Source organism: Aulostomus chinensis, chromosome 5 (assembly GCF_037954235.1).
Source record: "Aulostomus chinensis isolate RoL2024-O1b breed Wild chromosome 5, RoL_Achi_v1.0, whole genome shotgun sequence".
Taxonomy (NCBI): Eukaryota; Metazoa; Chordata; class Actinopteri; order Syngnathiformes; family Aulostomidae; genus Aulostomus; species Aulostomus chinensis.
In genome coordinates, this window is record NC_141324.1 from 1,317,077 (window position 1) to 1,337,645 (window position 20,569).

The 20,569-nt window shown below is 49.0% G+C and overlaps 1 protein-coding gene across 3 annotated transcripts; it reads right to left on the minus strand.

Moving 5' to 3' along the window:
* Positions 1 to 4,472: 4,472 nt before the first annotated feature.
* LOC147260837 (solute carrier family 2, facilitated glucose transporter member 1-like) lies at positions 4,473 to 19,571 on the minus strand. Of its 3 annotated transcripts, XM_086205112.1 has the most exons (15): positions 19,406 to 19,571; positions 18,030 to 18,171; positions 17,776 to 17,904; positions 15,842 to 15,953; positions 15,614 to 15,764; positions 14,160 to 14,261; positions 13,632 to 13,792; positions 12,972 to 13,212; positions 12,721 to 12,883; positions 12,231 to 12,418; positions 10,446 to 10,550; positions 9,319 to 9,417; positions 9,030 to 9,233; positions 8,761 to 8,938; positions 4,473 to 6,759 (listed from the first exon to the last, which is right to left on the minus strand). In XM_086205112.1, the coding sequence occupies exons 2-15, from the start codon at positions 18,073 to 18,075 to the stop codon at positions 6,680 to 6,682; spliced, it is 1,959 nt and encodes a 652-aa protein (XP_086061238.1). In that variant the 5' UTR covers positions 18,076 to 18,171; positions 19,406 to 19,571; the 3' UTR covers positions 4,473 to 6,679. The 3 variants fall into 3 exon arrangements, with proteins under 3 accessions (XP_086061238.1, XP_086061236.1, XP_086061235.1); XM_086205110.1 differs by lacking the exon at positions 4,473 to 6,759 and having other exon boundaries at positions 8,061 to 8,938; positions 18,030 to 18,168; XM_086205109.1 differs by lacking the exon at positions 4,473 to 6,759 and having other exon boundaries at positions 8,061 to 8,938.
* Between the last annotated feature and the right edge of the window lie 998 nt (positions 19,572 to 20,569).

The following is a 20,569-nucleotide window of genomic DNA, read 5'->3' on the forward strand; positions in this document are numbered from 1 at the left end:
GTATGGAAGCGCATTCCAAGAATACTTGTCTTTAGATCTACATGAACTTGTATCATGTATATGCTTGACTTATAAGTACACGTGAGTACAAAGTATCATGAACAGATAATAAATAAGACAACAGAAAAACACTTCCTATCAATAAATCAGTGGTTAGAAAATGTTACCATATCAACAAAGTAGAAGTGGAAAGAATGTGGCGGTTTCACATAGAAGAGGGAACCCTCCTGTCTATTAGGGTTCTTATACGTTCTATAAAGGGGCTCCTCTGCATGTCTCTTCCTGTAAACCCTTAGAAGAACAGCATGCTCGTTCTAAAAAGCCTGGATTCATGAGGAAAAATCAGGTTGTTTTCTCTTCTCAGTTCACGAGGTTCCACAACAACCCTCCGTGTGAACTGCAAAGGAGTGATTTCTGAGGCCCCCAAGACCTGCAAGTCCTGCAAGGCAGTGCAGCCAAGGACGCCAAGGCTGGCGACAGAGCTTCAAAAACTGAGGCAAGAGAGACAGCTGGTTGAAAAACCCCAAAATAAATGAAAAAACAAGCTGACATGTCATGATGAGGCATCTGTGTTGGTATGTGTTTAACATCTGGAATTGTTCTTCACAAAGTTAAGACTGATTGGAGGACATTTTTTAATTTTACACACCAGAGCGCAGAGTCAAGTCAAGTCAGTTTTATTTCTATAGCGCCAAATCACAACAAAAGTTCTCTCATGACACTTTACAGGTAGAGCAGATCCAGGATCAGTGGGGACGGGCTTCTGCTTTGACCGGTTGGGGGGAGAGAGAGCAGGAGAGCAGGACAGAGACAAAGACAGAGAATGGAGGAAGACAGAGAGACAGAAGGAAAGAGAGGGACAGAGATAAAGAGAGAGAGAATGGAGGAGAGACTAATGGACAGACGGGGACGTGAGCAGGTGGAGCTATCTCCTCCTTTCTCTCCCTCTTTATCTCTGTCCCTCTCTTTCCTTCTGTCTCTGTCTACCTCCATTCTCTGTCTTTGTCTCTGTCCATCAGTCTCTCCTCCTTTCTCTCTCTCTTTATCTCTGTCCCTCTCTTTCCTTCTGTCTCTCTGTCTACCTCCATTCTCTGTCTTTGTCTCTGTCCATCAGTCTCTCCTCCTGTCTCTCTCTATCTCTGTCCCTCTCTTTCCTTCTGTCTCTGTCTTCCTCCATTCTCAGTCTTTGTCTCTGTCCATCAGTCTCTCCTCCTTTCTCTCCCTCTTTATCTCTGTCCCTCTCTTTCCTTCTGTCTCTCTGTTTTCCTCCATTCCCTGTCTTTGTCTCTGTCCTGCTCTCCTTCTCTCTCTCAGTCCCCACTGATCCTGGATCTGCTCCACCTTCCTGCCTGATGGAAAATTGTTGGGTGGAGGTTCATTGAAGGAGGGAGGTGCTGGACCTGCTCTACTTGGACAGAGTCAGGACAGAACTTTGGTTGGGTCTGGTGCCACACAAACAAATAATACAGATGTGACTTCACATGTAGTACACAACTCATCTCCAGCCTGTAGTAACAGTACTAGTTAGTAGTCCACAACTCATCTCCAGCCTGTAGTAACAATACTAGTTAGTAGTCCACACCTCATCTCCAGCCTGTAGTAACAGTACTAGTTAGTAGTCCACACCTCATCTCCAGCCTGTAGTAACAGTACTGGTTAGTCGTCCGCACCTCATCTCCAGCCTGTAGTAACAGTACTAGTTAGTAGTCCACACCTCATCTCCAGCCTGTAGTAACAATACTAGTTAGTAGTCCACACCTCATCTCCAGCCTGTCGTAACAGTACTGGTTAGTAGTCCGCACCTCATCTCCAGCCTGTAGTAACAGTACTAGTTAGTAGTCCACACCTCATCTCCAGCCTGTAGTAACAGTACTGGTTAGTCGTCCGCACCTCATCTCCAGCCTGTAGTAACAGTACTAGTTAGTAGTCCACACCTCATCTCCAGCCTGTCGTAACAATACTAGTTAGTAGTCCACACCTCATCTCCAGCCTGTAGTAACAGTACTGGTTAGTAGTCCACACCTCATCTCCAGCCTGTAGTAACAATACTAGTTAGTAGTCCACACCTCATCTCCAGCCTGTAGTAACAGTACTGGTTAGTCGTCCGCACCTCATCTCCAGCCTGTAGTAACAGTACTAGTTAGTAGTCCACACCTCATCTCCAGCCTGTAGTAACAGTACTAGTTAGTAGTCCACACCTCATCTCCAGCCTGTAGTAACAATACTAGTTAGTAGTCCACACCTCATCTCCAGCCTGTCGTAACAGTACTGGTTAGTAGTCCGCACCTCATCTCCAGCCTGTAGTAACAGTACTAGTTAGTAGTCCACACCTCATCTCCAGCCTGTCGTAACAATACTAGTTAGTAGTCCACACCTCATCTCCAGCCTGTAGTAACAGTACTGGTTAGTAGTCCACACCTCATCTCCAGCCTGTAGTAACAATACTAGTTAGTAGTCCACACCTCATCTCCAGCCTGTCGTAACAGTACTGGTTAGTAGTCCACACCTCATCTCCAACCTGTAGTAACAATACTAGTTAGTAGTCCACACCTCATCTCCAGCCTGTAGTAACAGTACTAGTTAGTAGTCCACACCTCATCTCCAGCCTGTAGTAACAGTACTGGTTAGTAGTCCACACCTCATCTCCAGCCTGTAGTAACAATACTAGTTAGTAGTCCACACCTCATCTCCAGCCTGTAGTAACAGTACTAGTTAGTAGTCCACACCTCATCTCCAGCCTGTCGTAACAATACTAGTTAGTAGTCCACACCTCATCTCCAGCCTGTAGTAACAGTACTGGTTAGTAGTCCACACCTCATCTCCAGCCTGTAGTAACAATACTAGTTAGTAGTCCACACCTCATCTCCAGCCTGTCGTAACAGTACTGGTTAGTAGTCCGCACCTCATCTCCAGCCTGTAGTAACAGTACTAGTTAGTAGTCCACACCTCATCTCCAGCCTGTAGTAACAGTACTAGTTAGTAGTCCACACCTCATCTACAGCCTGTAGTAACAGTACTAGTTAGTAGTCCACACCTCATCTCCGGCCACAGTACAACAGCTGAAATGCCTCATCTAAGCTCGTGCTGGCCGGCGTCACGAACTTCTCCTAAACTGACCGTGAGAGCGCCTGACTCCCCTGTCAGTTCAAGATCAGCAGGAAAATATGCTCACCACGCCGGGGAAGGACGTCCATCCTCCAAACTTCTGGGCTAAGCCATCGCGGAGTGGCGTGGACGAGCCATGCAGCGGCGCGGAGACACCGGTCCGACTGTTGCGGGACTGAGAGCGTGCATCTTGGACGTTCGCCTAACCACGCCCCCTGATTGCATATTGTCACAGCAGCTCCGCGGTTCTCGCAGCAGTTTGACCATTCTTGTGCCGAGACACCTGTTTCAGCAGTGACGTCACAGTCCACGTGAATGCTGTATTTGTACTTGCCTTTTCTCCTCGTCGTAAATATGCCGTCTGCAACCACAGCAGCGCATGAACAGGTATAGTAGATGACGGCGTTCATGTTGCCTCAGTTGAAGTAATTAACAAAATACTTGTAAGCCTTTTTTACTGGTGCCCACAGTGTGTAAAAATGCACTCTAAAATGAGGTCTGACAGTACTTCTTTGTTTCAGATAGCAGTGGCACACATCCTGCACCCCCAAGTCTAGTACTTCGACTGGGCACAGGAACCTGTGAGATATTGTGGTTCATCTTCAAAGTCCTTTCCAAAGCAGTTCAATCTGATCCGGCATCAACAATCCGACCCTCAAACTGTCAGTTGGTGGGCTGTGGCACCTCCCGGTGAGGACGGCTCCCATAGGTGGTCTTTCCTCACTAGGATTTTCAGTGCCCTGCCATGTTCCTACTGACAGTCAGTGTGTGTGTGTGTGTGTGTGTGTGTGTGTGAGGGGGTGCATGTTTGTGGTCATGTAGGTTGGGAAGGTCGGGTTCTTCACATTTATTGTATTGTTCTATATTTCATTTAATGTAGCAGTCTCTGTATGGAAAGTGCTGCACAAACATCAATAAACTGAACTCATGTCTGGTGTTGCTTCGTCAGCACATCGTCAGTTTCTAACAAACGCCGCACACAAGCCCCGCCTACTTACGTAACCCTGGCAGCCTCTCGCGGCACAACTTGGAGGTCCTGCACCGCTGCTGCTCGTATCAACAGGACAGGAGTCGTGTGCATCAACTGCATGCTGGGAGCAGGGCACGCCCACCCGGTTCCTGAGTCCACATTCTAGCAGATCCAGGTGGACTGCATCTGCTGTCTCCGTCAGTCTGTTCCAACTCAGAGGAGTTACAAGAAGCCACTGGCCGCCGCTCACTGTACGTTTTGTCCCTCAAGAAAATTTCCTGTGTACTCACCAGCATTCTACTGCGCTTTGCTCGTGACTCCTCGCTCTGGCATCGAGACCACAAGCAGATCAGAAGTTCTGCACTCGTCCAGACACACACAGCCACACGTGTAGGTATGTAGGGCAGGTAACATGTATTGAGTCATTCTTTCAATCTACAGTCATGGACAAATAGGAACCACTTGTTTCAATACAATCATGGAACTGAACAACACTTCTTTCAACCATACCGCTCTGTAATCCGGGACATTCCGAAGGGGGTCCAGGGTACAGGATTTACAAAGGGAAGCATCAACAAAAGGAAACACAAGAAGACAGCAAAAGCAAGTTCGTTCTCCTCAACAGCACCGGTAGAGGAAGTGTGGCACCACACAACCAACCTGGTTACCATGTGATGATCTGGACAGACTTAGGAGGAGACGGGACAAACTGAAACCCTCAAGAGACATCTTTGCACTCAAACATAAAATCTCCCAATGAACCACGTTCACCACACACAGCTCCCTGGGTCGGCTTTGCACGTCAAATGAGTGGAGGTTCAGCTGAGGCGGGGCTCCGTGCTGAGGCGGGGCTCCGTGCTGAGGCGGGGCGGGGCTCCGTGCTGAGGCGGGGCGGGGCTCCGTGCTGAGGTGGGGCGGGGCTCCGTGCTGAGGCGGGGCTCCGTGCTGAGGTCGGGCTGGGACCAGTGGGCCTCTGTGGCAGGCTAGGGACCAACGGCATCAACACATCTGAACACGCGTCTCTCCCTCTCCTGGCTTGAGGGATCTTGCAGGAGTGGATTTGAGTGTTCCACAGGGTCGGAAGCACCAACTTCACGCTGCAGAAACGTTCAAGACAGATCAGAGACCTGTGTGGGATGAAGCTGGCGGGAAGGGTCACGCTGCAGCAGCGGGGCCGGGAGCCCAGCTGATACGACCATGGAGCTAAGAGCTACGGCAAAATGAGCTCAGCACCCACACCTCTACCTGCACATCCACATAACCAAATTCAAAAGTACATTCAGGTAATATTTAAGAGAATTTTGCTTGTGAACAAATGGAAAAAACTGACAATTGCTAATGCGATCAATATAAGAACAGCCTGAGACCAGAGGGGGACATTAAAGCTTTGATTTTTCAAAACGCTGTTGAAAGAAAACTGAAAAGGGGACTTCAATGCTACCAAGAGACGAGGTGAACTCAGTTTGGTTGAAGGTTTTGTCTCACTGACAGTTGTCCAAAAGTAGTGCTGGTAAAACCTTGGGTATCAATGCAGAAACAATCGCGTATGATTTTAACTTCTAACCAAGGAAGAGGAAAGGTCCCAAAATGAAAACCAGGTTCTCAGAATCCAGCAGAGTGACTGCAGCCAGGAAATATCGATCAGCAGCTCCAAACTCAGCATGTCACATGATATGTGGAGCTCAAAACAAAACTGGTGCGACTGCTGACACGCGGGCCGGGCCACCGGTCCAGGACTTCAGTTTCCTCCACGCGGCCCATCTGAGAAACGGTGCATCTCATTTTAATCCCTGAGTGCTGAATGGCCTTCTTAAAGTAAATGGCTGGTGTTTACTTGTTGGATCAAGAAAGATCCAAACCATCTCAGAATTAAAAAGCAAACTTAAAAACTAAAAACATGCACCTTGTGCTTTGAGGCTCCACCGCTCTACTTGTTTGCTCTGGTTGCACTGAAGAGCTAAGTTTAAAAAAAGAAATCACAGCCACTTCTGTGACGAGCACACCAAAGTCCAACTGATAGTTGAAAAAAGGAGGGCGTGTTTGGCCTGGGCAAGGCTGCTGACCAGCATGGAGTCATCAGCTGCTCCTGACGCAGAGTGGACGCCACCGCCACACGCACCTGACTCCACTGAGGACAGTCACTCTGGGTAAGATGACCATGCACTCCCAAACAAAAACAGGAGAAAGAACAAACAAATCCACACACACACATACACACACACAACCTGCAGCCAGTAAACTGCTGTACTTCTTCCTACCTCATATGTGAACCTGTCAATCACAGCATCATCAAGGAGCCGTACGGCTTTCATGAAACCTTAGAAGGGAGAGAATTACTGGCACTTTTCCAGTGTGGAGAAGCAGCAGCAGTTGTGGTCTGACATCGGTCCTGCTTGTGTTGTGGAGTTGTGCTGATGAGCGTGTGAGGTACGCCAGTCCAGGGTCCACACTACAGCCCGGCCACGCCGCGCTGGCTGTAGTGTGGACCCTGGCCAGCAGCCGAGGCACTGATCATCCCGCCAGGATGAAAACCTTGTTAGAGGACAGTTCTTCTGGTCCAGGAGCTGGACCTGCCTCGTGTCTGTCTGTGTGGCAGCCACGACCTCACTCTCTGATGCTAGCACAGTAGGAGGACTGGGGGAAATTTGCTTGTTGTCCTGGGTCCTCGCAGTCAAGACCGTCATCTGGAAGAGCAACAAACAGCAGATAGGTCAGTTGGTACGTCCCGGCCCATGACCCAGGACAGGTGGACCAGGTGGGTCAGGGCACTCCCACTTGTCTGGAGGAGTGACAGTGATGGTCTGCGCCGTGAACTCATCATCGAAGTACCGCGTGTCCATCTCTGACGTGACTTGTGGTCTGAAGAGTGGGGTGAGCTGGGGGGCAGCAGAGCAGATTTACAGAGTGGACACACACTGTCCTTGATAGAAGACCTCAACTCATTCCTCTCAAAGTGGACCAAAGGAAATTCAGCTCTTCTCCAGTTCACATTTATCAGTTAGCTGGAGGAGGGCACTGTTCTCTCTCTGGTCCCCTTCAGTCCTCTTTCTGTTCACACCATCTGGAGCTCAGCCCTCGATGGCTTTGGACTATGGGTCACGTTCACTTGGAACAAGATGGCTGCTGCTGCACGATCTGTCTACGCAAGCCTGGATGGCGATAAAACCAAGTGAACCCGAGGTCTCTGCGTTCATCATGCACAGTTACCTTAACAACTGTTGACGAGCTCGTTACTGCTTGGTTATCAAATTGGCCTCTTTCTATTTTAAACCTGGGGCCCCAGACCAGGCATTGGACCAGGGCCAAAATAGCATCTCACTGGTTACATCTAAACTTTGACTTCCTGTGTCACTCAGAGCTCATTTAGTTTCTACTTGGATTGCATGTGATTTTTCCTTGGAGTGGGTTTCCCTCCACTGAAACAGCCGCCTGGTGTGCTCAGACTTTCTAGTCACGATTGTGAACCAGACAAGAAGCAGAGCAACGATTCCAACGTGCATTTACTTCCAGTTGCAGATCTGTTTGGAGTCGTGTCTTTATGACGGAGGGGCTGCACTTGCTGTGAGGTGAAGTAGTAGTGCAGCAGTCATAGAGGACTGAACTACAAACGTATCACAACTGAACAGAATAAGAATAATTCTAAATTGATATGAATCTATTATCATTTCTATTGGAATAAATATTCGTAGTTTACTCTTTAAGAAAGGAAGGCTTACAGTTCATTGCATGTCACCCGATTTAAGAAAGCTAGAACCTTTTCTCCTCTGGTAGCATGTTTTTACCAAGCAGCTACCGTTCCAGAAATATTGGCTCACAAAAGCAGAAAAGCCACTGTACCAGGGGTGTGCCCCCCCCCCCCCAATAAAAGGTTTCAGCTTAGATCCTCAAACTGAAGGTGCCACAGACCCCTAATACCCCCACCACCACCACCACCGCCATGTTTGAGGCAGGTTTTTCTCAGGCAGTAATTCACTATTATGGCGTTTGTTTTCCAGTGTGGGAGTTCATGCACAACAGCTGAGGTCAAAGAAAAAAATCTAGTGAAAACACTTCTGAGCACAGTAAAGTACAAAATGAACACATCACAATGAAATGTAACACTACTAGTACGCAGAAATACTGCACTGAAATATCCACTGCAACAAACAAGGGACTGCATGAATTTAAGATGTGCTTGATGAGAATCAAGGCAGATGAAACGTTCCTTCGCTCTGCCATCGCTAACGACTCATCTTGGCGAAGCCTGTTGACATGGACAAGTGCCTGGTACCACACCTGAAACCCTCTCTGGAGCGCGGAGCTGAATTCTAAGGGATGTAGATTTCACTATCGTACAGCAACTGCACACTTCAACGACAGGAGGATTTAAAAGAAGGAAATGTGGCAGAAAATTCAACAACCTTTTCACAGTCAAAGCCTATAAACTAATCCTGCAGTGGCAGCGGCGGCCATGTTGGTGTCTGATCAAATCATACTTCTACTGTTTCATAGTGATTGTGTTTTTCCATCATTTATAACCTCATATCTGTTCAATCTTTATGTCCGGCTACTCTACACACTCTCCTGCACAGGTGGGGTTGATTTATCTTCAAGGGGTGTGGTTTCAGCTGTGGGGGGTGGCGCTGCCACTGGGGCTACAACCAGTGGTACCTTCTCTTTCACCGGTGAGGTGGAAAGTGTCCTACCAAAACTGGCAGGGGCAGGGGGGTCCTCAACCGATGAGGAGGCGGGAGGCGGGCCGAAGCTGCGGGCGATCTCGTCAAACGTCTTTCCCTTGGTCTCTGGGACTTTTAGGAAGGTGAAGATGAAGAAGAAGATGAGAAAGCCAGTGAAGATGAGGAAGACCCAATGCTCTAATAGCTCCTGAGGACAGAGAGAGACACCCATTAAAATGTTAGAAGCAAGACAGACAGGAAAACCAGCAAGAGGGTTAGGGTTAACCCAAGAACCTCACCACTAATTTGGGGAAGCTCATTCCAACCAGGAAGTTAGATGTCCAATTGCAGCAGCCAGCCACAGCCATAGCTGCTGGGCGAGGTCCCTGGGAGAAGAGCTCAGCAACAATGAACCATGGGATTGGCCCAGGGCCCAGTTCAAACATGGCAACGAAGAGCATGACAGCCAAGATGGCCACGTAGCTCATGGCAGGGTTGCTCTTCTGCTCACATGGATGGAAAGACAGAGACATGAGACATTGCCACTGAATTGTGTTCTGCATCTGTGTGCATGAGTGCTCAACTCACCAGCAAGAGTGCCACAGTCATTAGCAGAGCACTGACTGCCATTCCCCCAAGACCCAGGAGGTGCAGAGTCCTTCGTCCCGCCTTCTCCACCAGGAAGAGCTATTGGACCAAGACAAGGAGGACTGATTTCTCTGTCAGCAGCAAGATCCTTCTGACCTGCTCCTTCACATTTATTGAATTAGTCTTATGGTTCTCAGTGGTCTGCTGGTTCCACTCCATCAACCTGCAGGAGAAGAACTGCCTACATAGCATCGTCAAGGTGAGTTCCAAGATTACTGGACTTCCCATTCGCTCCCTGACAGCTGTGTGTGAGCAGCAGGTCCACAGCATGGCTGCCCAGATCCTGAAGGACCCCTCCCATGCTCTCTTCCCGGCATTCGAGAGGCTGCCATCTGGTCCCAGACTCCGGTGTCTGCATGACCCAGAGGAGGAGATCCCCCTTTGTCCCCCAGGCTGTCCTCCTCCTGAACTCTGACCTCCCTGCACTCTGACCCCTGGTACCACCCACAAGACCGCCACTGGCCACTTGTCCTACACCGAGTGTATGCCTGTACTTCCTGTATGTGCTGCAGCTGTATTTATACTCTATTCATGCTACGATTCATCCTGTACAGACCACAATATTTGCAAAGTACTTAGTACAATAATGTAAATATACTACTTATCTATTGTGCACTACTACTTCTGTCATGCCCTTTACAAGGTAACTGTTGCTAACTCTGGGACGTATAGATCGTTCCACTGCACTTCGTCACCGATTGTATGTTGTTGTGGAACCCACTGTACCGCTCTCTGCTACCACGATTGCCCTCCACAGGGATAAAGATAGTTTTCTGAATCTGAATCTTTTATGAATTGTTGGACATGTCATCACACTCAGCTTCAGACACACCAGGTCAGGTCCCCCCCCCCCAAACTGACGCTGATTTATGGTGTGCTTCAGGCGTTAGTCAACCGAAATCATAAGTTCAAGGTCAGACCTGGATAATGTGGTTGGGAATCAACCCACTTGATCTGTAAGGGGGCACAGTGCCAACTAGTGTTCCAATGGACGTACCATTGCCAATAAATGGGTTCTTCCTTGGTTCATGTATCCTGTGTCTCAAACCAACTGCACTTTAACTCACAGAAACAACAGTGAAGATGGTGTTGACGATGCCAGAGCCAATGGTGGCGTAGATGGGTTGCTTCACACCAGCACTTTCAAAGATCCCGGTGGAGTAGTAGAACACCTGAGGAACACAATGCAGAGGGAGAGAGGACACCAAAACGTTACCGATTCAGTGACATGCTAACTGTATTTTAACACCCTTCATATCATTTACCAACACAGAGCTGGTTGTTCCTCCCTCCTCCCCTCCACCTTGCTGGCCACTCTGGGTAACATCAACTAGGCCTACACCCATGGGTGATTGATTGTTTACTGACAACTTAAAGGTTAAATAACGATTGATTTCCTGCAACTCAAAGCACATGTAAAGCAGTTAGCAAACAGTTTGACAGGTTAATTCTGAAGGAAGAACCGATCATCCAACCAAGAGTTCAGGGGCTCTGAACTGGCCTTGATTGTCCAACTAAACTGCAGTGGAAGCTGCACTCTTGTACTCGGTCTGTGGTGTGGACCAGGGTGGTGAGGCAATAACAGTAAAATATGCTACCAACACATCAAACCCACTAGAACCAGTTACTGCAGCTGGTACCTGGGACTGACCTTCCTCTGGTTCTGGTTTGAGGTAATAAATAAATTCAGTCTCACGCTTCAACAATTTGGTAACATTGAGTTCTATAAGTGTGTGTGTGTGTGTGTGTGTGTGTGTGTGTGTGTGTGTGTGTGTGTGTGTGTGTATGTGTGTGAAAGAACTGGTAGCAGAGACCAGGTCTCTCCTGGACTGGCTTCTCTGCATGGCTCCCTGTCAAATTCAGAACAGAATTTAAAATTCTTCTTCTACTATAAAAGTCCTCAACAACCAGGCTCCTTCATCCCTGACAGAGCTCCTAGTCCCCTATGATCCAGCTAGAACCCTTCACTCCCAGGATGCAGGGTTCCTGCTGGTTCCTAGAGTTCTAACAGTAGAATGGAGCCAGAGCCTTCAGCTATCAGGCTCCCCTCCTGTGGAACCGTCTCCCAGTTCCAGTCCAGGACCAAGATCCCCTCTCTAGGTTTAAGAGCAGACTTAAGACCTCCTTGTTGATCAGGCTTATAGTCAGGACTGCTTAGGCTGGCCCTTAGACCTGCTGCTATAGGTTCAGACTGCTGGGATCTCCCATGATGCACTGGGCTTCTCTCTCCTCCTCCTGTCCTCAGACGTGTTACTAACTCCTCTTCTTCTCCCCTCATCCCAGATCCTGGTGCTGCTGGAGGAGGCTGCAGACCTGAAGAGGCTCCAGCTGCCACCTGTAGCTCCACCTGCTCACGTCCCCGTCTGTCCATCAGTCTCTCCTCCTCTCTTTCTCTCTTTCCCTCTCTCTCCTTCTGTCTCTCTGTCTTCCTCCATTCTCTGTCTTTGTCTCTGTCCATCAGTCTCTCCTCCTTTCTCTCTCTCTTTATCTCTGTCCCTGTCTTTCCTTCAGTCTCTCTGTCTTCCTCCATTCTCTGTCTTTGTCTCTGTCCATCAGTCTCTCCTCCTTTCTCTCCCTCTTTATCTCTGTCCCTCTCTTTCCTTCTGTCTCTCTGTCTTCCTCCATTCTCTGTCTTTGTCTCTGTCCTGCTCTCCTGCTCTCTCTCAGTCCCCACTGATCCTGGATCTGCTCCACCTTCCTGCCTGATGGAAAATTGTTGGGTGGACGTTCATTGAAGGAGGGAGGTGCTGGACCTGCTCTACTTGGAGTAGAAGAGTCAGGACAGAATTTGGTTGGGGTTTGGCACCGTACAAATAAACCTGACTTGACTTGAAAGAGAGGGAGACACTCACAGCATTGATGCCTGCCAGCTGCTGAGACAACTGCAGCATGACGGCGATGAGGAGGGGCTGGCGATATGCTGCTGAGCGGAACAGTTCCGGAATGGTCACCTTCTTCTCCAGGGCCATCTTGGCACTTTCCTCCTTCATCTCCTGCAGGTCTTTACTGACATCATCCGAACCGCAGAGACGCACCAACACTTTAAAAACCATTCACACAAACACTCTGTAAATCTGGTGCAGCCCACTAGAACCTTTAACACATGGACAGATTCTTGATACTAGGGAAGGTCTCAGACCCTCGTTTGCTGACATCTTGTCACAGTATCAATACAAGATACAGCTCCAACCCACTGGAGGCAGTACCATCATCAATAAAAGCAGTGGTATTGTCACTAGTTGCAGGAGTATCTTTGGTAGTATTTGTGCTAGAAGCAGCAGTAAAACTATAGTCCAACTCAGTAGTTGCAGCAATGACTAGCACTGTAGTCCTGGTGTGTACCTTTACGTGCCTGCTCCTCCTGGTTGAGGTTGATAAGCAGGAAGCGGGGGCTCTCAGGGCAGAAGGGCAGCAGGATACACTGCAGCACAGCGGGGGCTATTGTGAGGGCCAACAGCAGGGGCCACAGCTGCTGAGAGCCCAGGAGAGCCTCCAGACCACAGATCTACACAGTAAGATAGGGTTAAACACTATCTATAAATTCTTGTAAAACTAATCTAATCTATGCCATATTAGGAGTGCGAAGTTCTCACCTGAGCTATCAGGATGCCCACCACCACCCCAAGCTGGTGCAGGGTTCCAAAGGCCCCTCTGAGGGGCGTGGGTGACACCTCGCCCACATACATGGGAGTCAAGCCGGTAAAGAAACCACAGAACAGGCCAATGACGAGGCGACCGGCAATCACCATCTCATAGGACGAACAGATGGTGGAGAAACCCATGAGGAGGCCACCAATCACGGCCAGACAGTTGACCAGAGACATGGAGCGACGCCTGGAATGCAGGACCAGCCCAGAACCAGACCAGGAACAATCATAGCCCAGAGGAATGTCAGATGAAATCTTACAATCTCTAAACTGATGCATACCACAGAAAGCAAGTGAAGGAGGAAGGATGGTGTAATCCTAGTCTGACGTTCTGGAAATCGGAACCCTAATCATCACCATCATCATCTCATCACCAGATGGAACAGGAAGAGTGGTGTGGTGCTGGCTCAAACAAAGAAGTAACAACTGTGGGGAACTTTGGAGGCATCTTGTGAAAATCTAAACTCCATCTAGAGTGGTGGCGCTACGACTGAAGCACACCGGTGTAGTAATACTGTTATACAGATACTTTTAAACCTCACTTGAAAATATTATTTGTTTTTTGTGTGTAAATGATCGAACAAATTAACAAGTTTCCTTCCCCACCTGCCAAATCGGTTTGCCATGAAGCCCACGCTGAAAGAGCCCACCATGCCGCCAACACTAAAGATGGAAACAGTGATGCTCCAGACGATGGTGCAGACCCCTGGGCTGATGGCCTCGCCGTAGCGCTCCAACCAAGTATCATTGAAGAAGGATCTGAGTTTCTGGAGTTGGAGAGAGAGTTGCAATCCAAATGAACAGACAAGCAAATGAACAAACAAATGTGTCAACAGGTTTGACCTCTGTTTTATTTGTCCGTTTTTAGACACAGAAATGCTTCATTTGTAATGAATATGTAAATACAGCAGAATTGTTTGGGTGTTATTGATGTGAAGGTATGGAACATCACGTGGAGGAGCCTCCGTGGAGGAGCCTCCGTGGAGGAGCTTCCGTGGAGGGGCCTCCGTGGAGGAGCCTCCGTGGAGGAGCCTGATCAGATCTCTTCCTCTGCTCTCATTTCTTAGGGGTTCTTGGGATTTCTTTGACGTGTTAAGACTGAGAGCAGCTCACACCAGGAACGCAGTCCCCTACCTGCTCTGGAGCGTTGATGACTCCAGTGTTGTAACCAAACTGCAGAGAGCCGATGACGGCGGTGGCCAGAGAGAACAGCAGGTAACCTGTGACCTGTTTTTCCTGGAGAGGGAGAAAGAAGAAACAGACAAAGTTAACACAAAGTCTGGGCTCGTAAAGGGATTTTTAATGATGGACACCATGAAGGTCAGTGGTTGATAGACATAACTTTCCTGTGTACGGACAACTAACAAGCTCTTTTAGTGATTCATTCATTCATGTCTGAGCAACTGCATCAACCAAAAATAAAGAAATATAACATAAATATGTAAATTCTGTATCCTTTATTTCATAAAATAATCACACAATTCAAACAATATATTTGATAAAAAGCTGATATAGACACCAAGCTTCCCTGACTGAGGAAGAGTTCCCTGTCATTTACATGACGGCGCAATGAAGAAGCCACCACCGCTCTCATGACGCTCGTCTGAGTCTCAGAGGAAGCGTCACCGTCCTCAAGGGGACGTCTGATGCTCATCAAGCTTCATGCTCACAGGAAATAAAGAGTTTGCACTGGTGACCAGTCCAGTCAGGCCACTGATGATGGGGGACTGGTCATACTGGGAATGCATCATTTCATTTTACTCAGGTTACATCATCACATTTTGCTGAATGCTGAACGACAGCGTGTTCATTCACATTTATCGCATGAACACGCACACACATGTGCATGTCTGTAAGTATGTCCACATACACACATGTACGGTGCCCCAGTCCCTGGGACCCACTGCCTATCCCAGCAGCCTTCCCCCTGGACAGGTCACCAGTCCATGGCAGGGCCAACACATAGAGACAGACAACCATTGGCTCTCCCAGCCACGCCTACGGTCAATTTAGAGTCTGTATTAACCTGGTCCCTCTTGATGTCTTTGGACTGTGGAGGAAGCCGGAGCACCGGAGAGAACCCGTGAGGGTTTTCTATATTTTCATGCAGGTGTTGGGTAACTCAAGTCAAAATGACTTCAGCAGGATTTGGACTTTTCACCCCTGGAAGATAACACATAAATCACTCTGGAATACTTCCTGGTTTGGTTGCCACACCTCTGGATGAGGTATTGACTTACCTGCCGTCAAGTTTCTATTTTCAAATCTATCGACTGAATCAAAAGAACGTTGGCTCTGCAGAGATACGTTGCTGGGCTTTGACATGAACCTCTTCAGCACACAACTCTGCAGAGGAAGCAATGCTAATTCATCCAGATCCCCCACATTTACAGCCTCCAGGCCCCTCATCTTAGCAAAGCCAGATGATCACAATCACCAGACACACAATGACAGCCCTGAAGGAAGCTAACATTAAAGAACCACCATGAACAGGAAACAAACTGGTCCAAGGAAAACAAAGACCCTTCTAGCTGATGTTTGGGTCAGCTCCCTCCACCTCCATCGTCCACGACCACAGATCTTCTTACCACTTTGTTGCGGCTCTTGGACGTGGCCGCCTCCGCATCCTCCAGGCTGCTCTGGCTGGGGGAGCCGAACACATTCATCGGCTCCTCTTCCTCCTGTTCTCGCATCTTCAGACCGTTGGCCACAGCCTGGATTGCTCGCATCCATTCCTCTCTAGGAGCACGTGAACATGCCGGCCTCAAACAAATGAACCGAGTTTCATTATTACCACATTCTTCAGTCCTTCTTACCTCTCGTCATTGCTGTCCACGTGAAAGGTGCATTCAATGACAGTGGTCCACTGCAGGCAACGGATGACAAACGTGTTGGGTCGGGGTTTTTCAGTCTTCATGAGCTGGCATTCTGGGCGGGAGAAAACCCAAGCGACATGAATGATTGATGCATGAATGACACAAACGTCTGATGTCCAGACGGGTTAGCGACTCCTGCGTCAGCACCACAGCCTCTGCCCAGGACCACCTGCTGGGCTTCCATCACCATCAACCAGTGTGCCAGGCCAGTGCAGTGCTGCTGTTTTAGAGGAACCTTCCAAACACAGGGCTTCCTCTGACGCCGTTTGTTCATCCACACCGCCAAGCCTCCACCAATGAAGGTGCACCAGGACTGGACATCCTCCAGCATGGTTTAAAGCAGGTGGAACAGAATCAGCTGATTTATGCCTGCCAGTCACCATTGTGGTCAGCACTGCAGCAGCTGGACACCAAACCTGCTGGGATCACCAACAGGTTGTGACTGGCTGAGTGGCTCATGAGCTGTTGCTCAAATCGACTCAGTGGGACGTGACAGAGTGCTGACTGGCACCCCGGCAAGGCAAAGCTCTCCTCCCTGCAGATGAGCCACAGGTTGGGGGACCAGTTGGGGTCAAAAAGGAGCCAAGTCTGATTTGTGTGTCAGCAGGCTGGGACGGCCTGAGTGGCTGTGGGTGTGGAGTTGTTCAGCAGTGGCAGACCTCACGCAGCTTTACAAGGTTCCCTTGACTCAACTCTCAATATCTACAGGCATCAAATCCACTGGGATTTTTTAATGGATGAGAGTTTCATGGCGTTCGTGACGTTGAATTCCAACAGTTTTTTAAACTGGGAAACCCTACGTGTGTAACGACCCAGGAATAATTCCTGTGTGGATGCATGGACTCGGCAGAGGTGTTTTACCTGCATCAGCGCTGTCCCACACAAGGTGGTGACAGCTGGGTTCCACTTTTTCATTTTGGTTTTCTGTGTTTCTGGAGAGGTCTCTCGCCTTACATTTCAGAGAGTTTGTGTTGTCCAATCACAGTGGAGGAGGGGCAGGACAAATGCTGCAAGACCAACCCCCCCTCTGGACACATATGAGCGCTGCACAACAACAAATGGCAGCTTGAACCAGACAACTGCAGCAGCAACAGACGCTACCAAAGACCCGTGACTTGGAATCACAGCAAGTTGCTGCTGACCAGCGACATGAGAAAATACCCAGGTTTTTGTCCGAGTGAGGGTTTTACTTATCTTGAGGTCTTAGACACCTGCGCCGCTGCTGGGAGCAGATTGACATGAAAGCAGAACTCACTGAATAGTGGGAACAATTGTTGACGTCTCCCCTGGAAAAATATCGAGCAACTGATCAAAACAAATTGCGCCTCCCCTTCAACGGTCTGTCTAACTCCTAAACTGATGATCTGACGCACTCTTGAAGGACCTCGATCCCAAGAAAAGCTCCACACTGGCCTGCTGGTTTTACTTGATGACAGCATCGTATCAGCATGTTGTTGGGTGGTCAACAGCACCAGGGGTTCATTCAGGGCACAGCCTGTCTGTGGACCGTCAGCTCTCTCTCAGAGCTCCTCTTACCGTCGTGGTCGTATCCCCTGGTATTTTCGTCTGTCTCCAGAAACAGTTTCAAAGTTCCCACTTATCTGACAGAAAATCCCAACTCTCTCTTTGTTTGAAAAGGAGACTAAATGTTCTCCACCAGCCTTGCAGTTTATCACTGAGGACAGGCCAGTCGTCTGAACCACTGCTGAATAAAAGAAGGACAGAGGAGCATTCAAGTTTCGTTGCACCTCGGCTGCCCAGGTTTGGGTCTTCCGTTCCACCCCTAGATTGGATTCCATCTAAACTGAAGTAAAAACATCCAACTAACTGGAGGCACAATGAGAACCAAAATGTTCAACATCTAAACAACTGACCTGCCAGGGAGAAGTTGTTGAGAGGTGGCCAAGTCCGATCGCTCAGTTCCGGCTTCTCCTTGTAACTGATGAAGGAGCCGTCACTCTTGAGGATAAAGTACCTCCGCCGCCACGTCTTGATGTACTCACCTGAGGAAGACAAATGAGCAGAGAGATGTCTCATGAAACTTGGTGCGGTAAACAGGACCACACTGAGCTCACCAGTCTCCCTCTGCTGGACTGAGCGAGCAGCGTTTGTACCTCGTACTTTTTACCTCGTTTGTGGAGCCAGCCCTCTCTGACCACATGGACTTCATTCATGGTGAGGAAGGAGGGTCAGGAGCAGGAGGGTGGGAGGGACGGTTGCTTTCTCTCTGGATAGACCAAGTCACAGTGATCAGATGTGAAGAGCACCTGCTGAACAGAGCAGACACGCGCATGAAGACAGGCCAAAGTCAAACTTGGTTCCAGCCAGGAGCCACGCTACACAGCAACCAACAGTTCCAACCATTTCATGACGGTACATGACATGCTGTACACACAGTGCACCTGTAAAATGAGGCGAACGCCATCCAACACTGTCATCCTCACCACGTACAGCCTTGAGTCTGACGTTCTGAGCTTCAATCATTGCACAGATCAGGGCCACAGTGGCTGATAGGAGAGCTGGTCGACTATGAGTTGGAGTCCTGCTCTGAGTAGCAGGAACTGGAGCCTCTAACTCCTGTGCTAGTGTGGACGGAGCAGAACTCCTCTGTTCACAGGGGAGTTCTGCTCTTCTCCATGAGTCTGTGCGTTGGCACCAGAACAGACAAGGAGCCAAAAGTAATTGTTTACTATCATTTCATCAAGCAAAGACTCATAAAATGGTAAGAACATGTTAACGCAGTAGCGATTGTGGTCATTTTACACACCACAGTGATTCAGCATCACAGGTTAAACCATGTGAACGCTCCTCCGCATCAGTTCACCTTGACTCAACGCCACTATCAATGACGGAGAGTGCAGGTGGCACCCAGGAGTTGTTCTTACGTTGTCCATGACAACAGGAACCATCCAGTCGCGTGCTCACCAATGAAAGTGTGGTAAATGCTGGCTTTCTGCCGTTGATCAGGGTCTAGTTTAGCGTTCATTTCTCCAGCTGAACGTTCTCTCCTCCTGACAACAACCAGCTGGCCTCCACGCTTCCGTCCCTTCTCAGGACCAGAACTTATCCCACATGTATCTGGTTACCCGCCAACCGGTTCTTCTCTCTCTTTTTTTAAACAATGAGCACATTTTTCGTCACACTCCTGAGGCTCGAGGACGAAGCTCGTTCAAGCTCACTGCAGTACATGTACCTTCATATACTGCAGTATTTACGGCTCGGACATCAGTGAGGTTGCCACATGTCATTCAGGTATTTACTGCTGAACCTTCGCGAAGCGCCAACGCTCGAACATGGAGGAGAGCGCCAAGGTTGTTGACTGTCAGTCACCGGGACCCCACATTCCTGCTCCAGTGCCTTGTTACTGAGGGAACTTTAGCCATGCTAGTGCCGAGGTGACGTCGGCAAAGAACGAGTACCGTCGATATGTCCGGAACTTGAAGCCCCTCGACGAACCTCCACCGCCGATATGAACCCGAAACAGACAGAAGACAACGCACTTACCAAGGACTTTATCCCACGATGCTCTGTCTCAGGAGTTTGGACAGGCCACATCGAGACCAGGCCGCCCTGTGGTGATGGGTCACGCAACACCGAGTGCGCGCCGAACTCACAGAGCGATCTCCGCATCGGTGCGCCTACAGCTTTCCAACAATCACGTGACCGATGCGTGAACTGCGTCGACTCAACCCAACTGTGCTCATAGGGAAGCGCATCCGTCAACAGGACGCAACTGCTGAAACGATGTAGTTCTTCCTCGTGGACGTCTCTGAGGATCGTGGAGCAGCTCCAGGGGGACGCCAGCTCTCTGCCCTGTGGGACCATTTTGATGTCCTGTCGGACAACAGGGTGTTTATTCCATCTCCTTGTTTCACCCAGTTCCTCTCAGATTTTCGACTTGTCTTGTTCCATTCCAATTCCAGTTCATTTCAAGGTAGCTCTTAGTTCACTGTTCACGTTATTTGTTTGCAGGAGAAATGTGGCATTTGTTCCTCCTTCCTTCCTGAGGCCAATGAAGTTCCCTGGGAGAAACTCAGGCATGCAGCCATCCTCTGACTTTCTCACAGTTGCTTTGTGGATCATTAATTCGGAATCAGTAACTATTATTGATTTATTCTCCACTTCATGTTTAACCATCCAGCTTCCAGGAAGCAGATGCTGGATGAGGCTCTGCTGAATTTCATCCTGAAGGACTGCCAGCCCCTCAGCACTGTTGAGAGTGAAGGGTTCAGGGAACTGGTTCAGGTCCTTGAGCCTCATGTTTGCCAACCAGAAAGGTTTGTGTGGAGATGATCTAAAGCAGTAGTTGATATCTCCAGTTTATTTCATCTTGAATTTCAATGTATTGATTTACTCTGGGTGTCATTTTCAGACCATCAAACAAACGGTGGCCAAAAAGTACCAGGAGGAACGGGAAGGAGTGAAAAAGGAAGTCCAGCTGCCATGTGGACATCTGTGGACATGGAGGCTCCCTTGGCTCTGACCTGTCACTGCGTTCGTGAGAATGAATGTGTTGGGAGTGCAAGACTTTCCACCAAGTCACCCTGCTGACAGTTTGGCCCCAGTCCAAAGAGGCATGATGGAGGACTGGGCCATCACCAACAAAGTGAAGTGTCTAGTGACCGACGCAGCACCAGACATGACAGCATCCACTAGACAGCTCCAAAT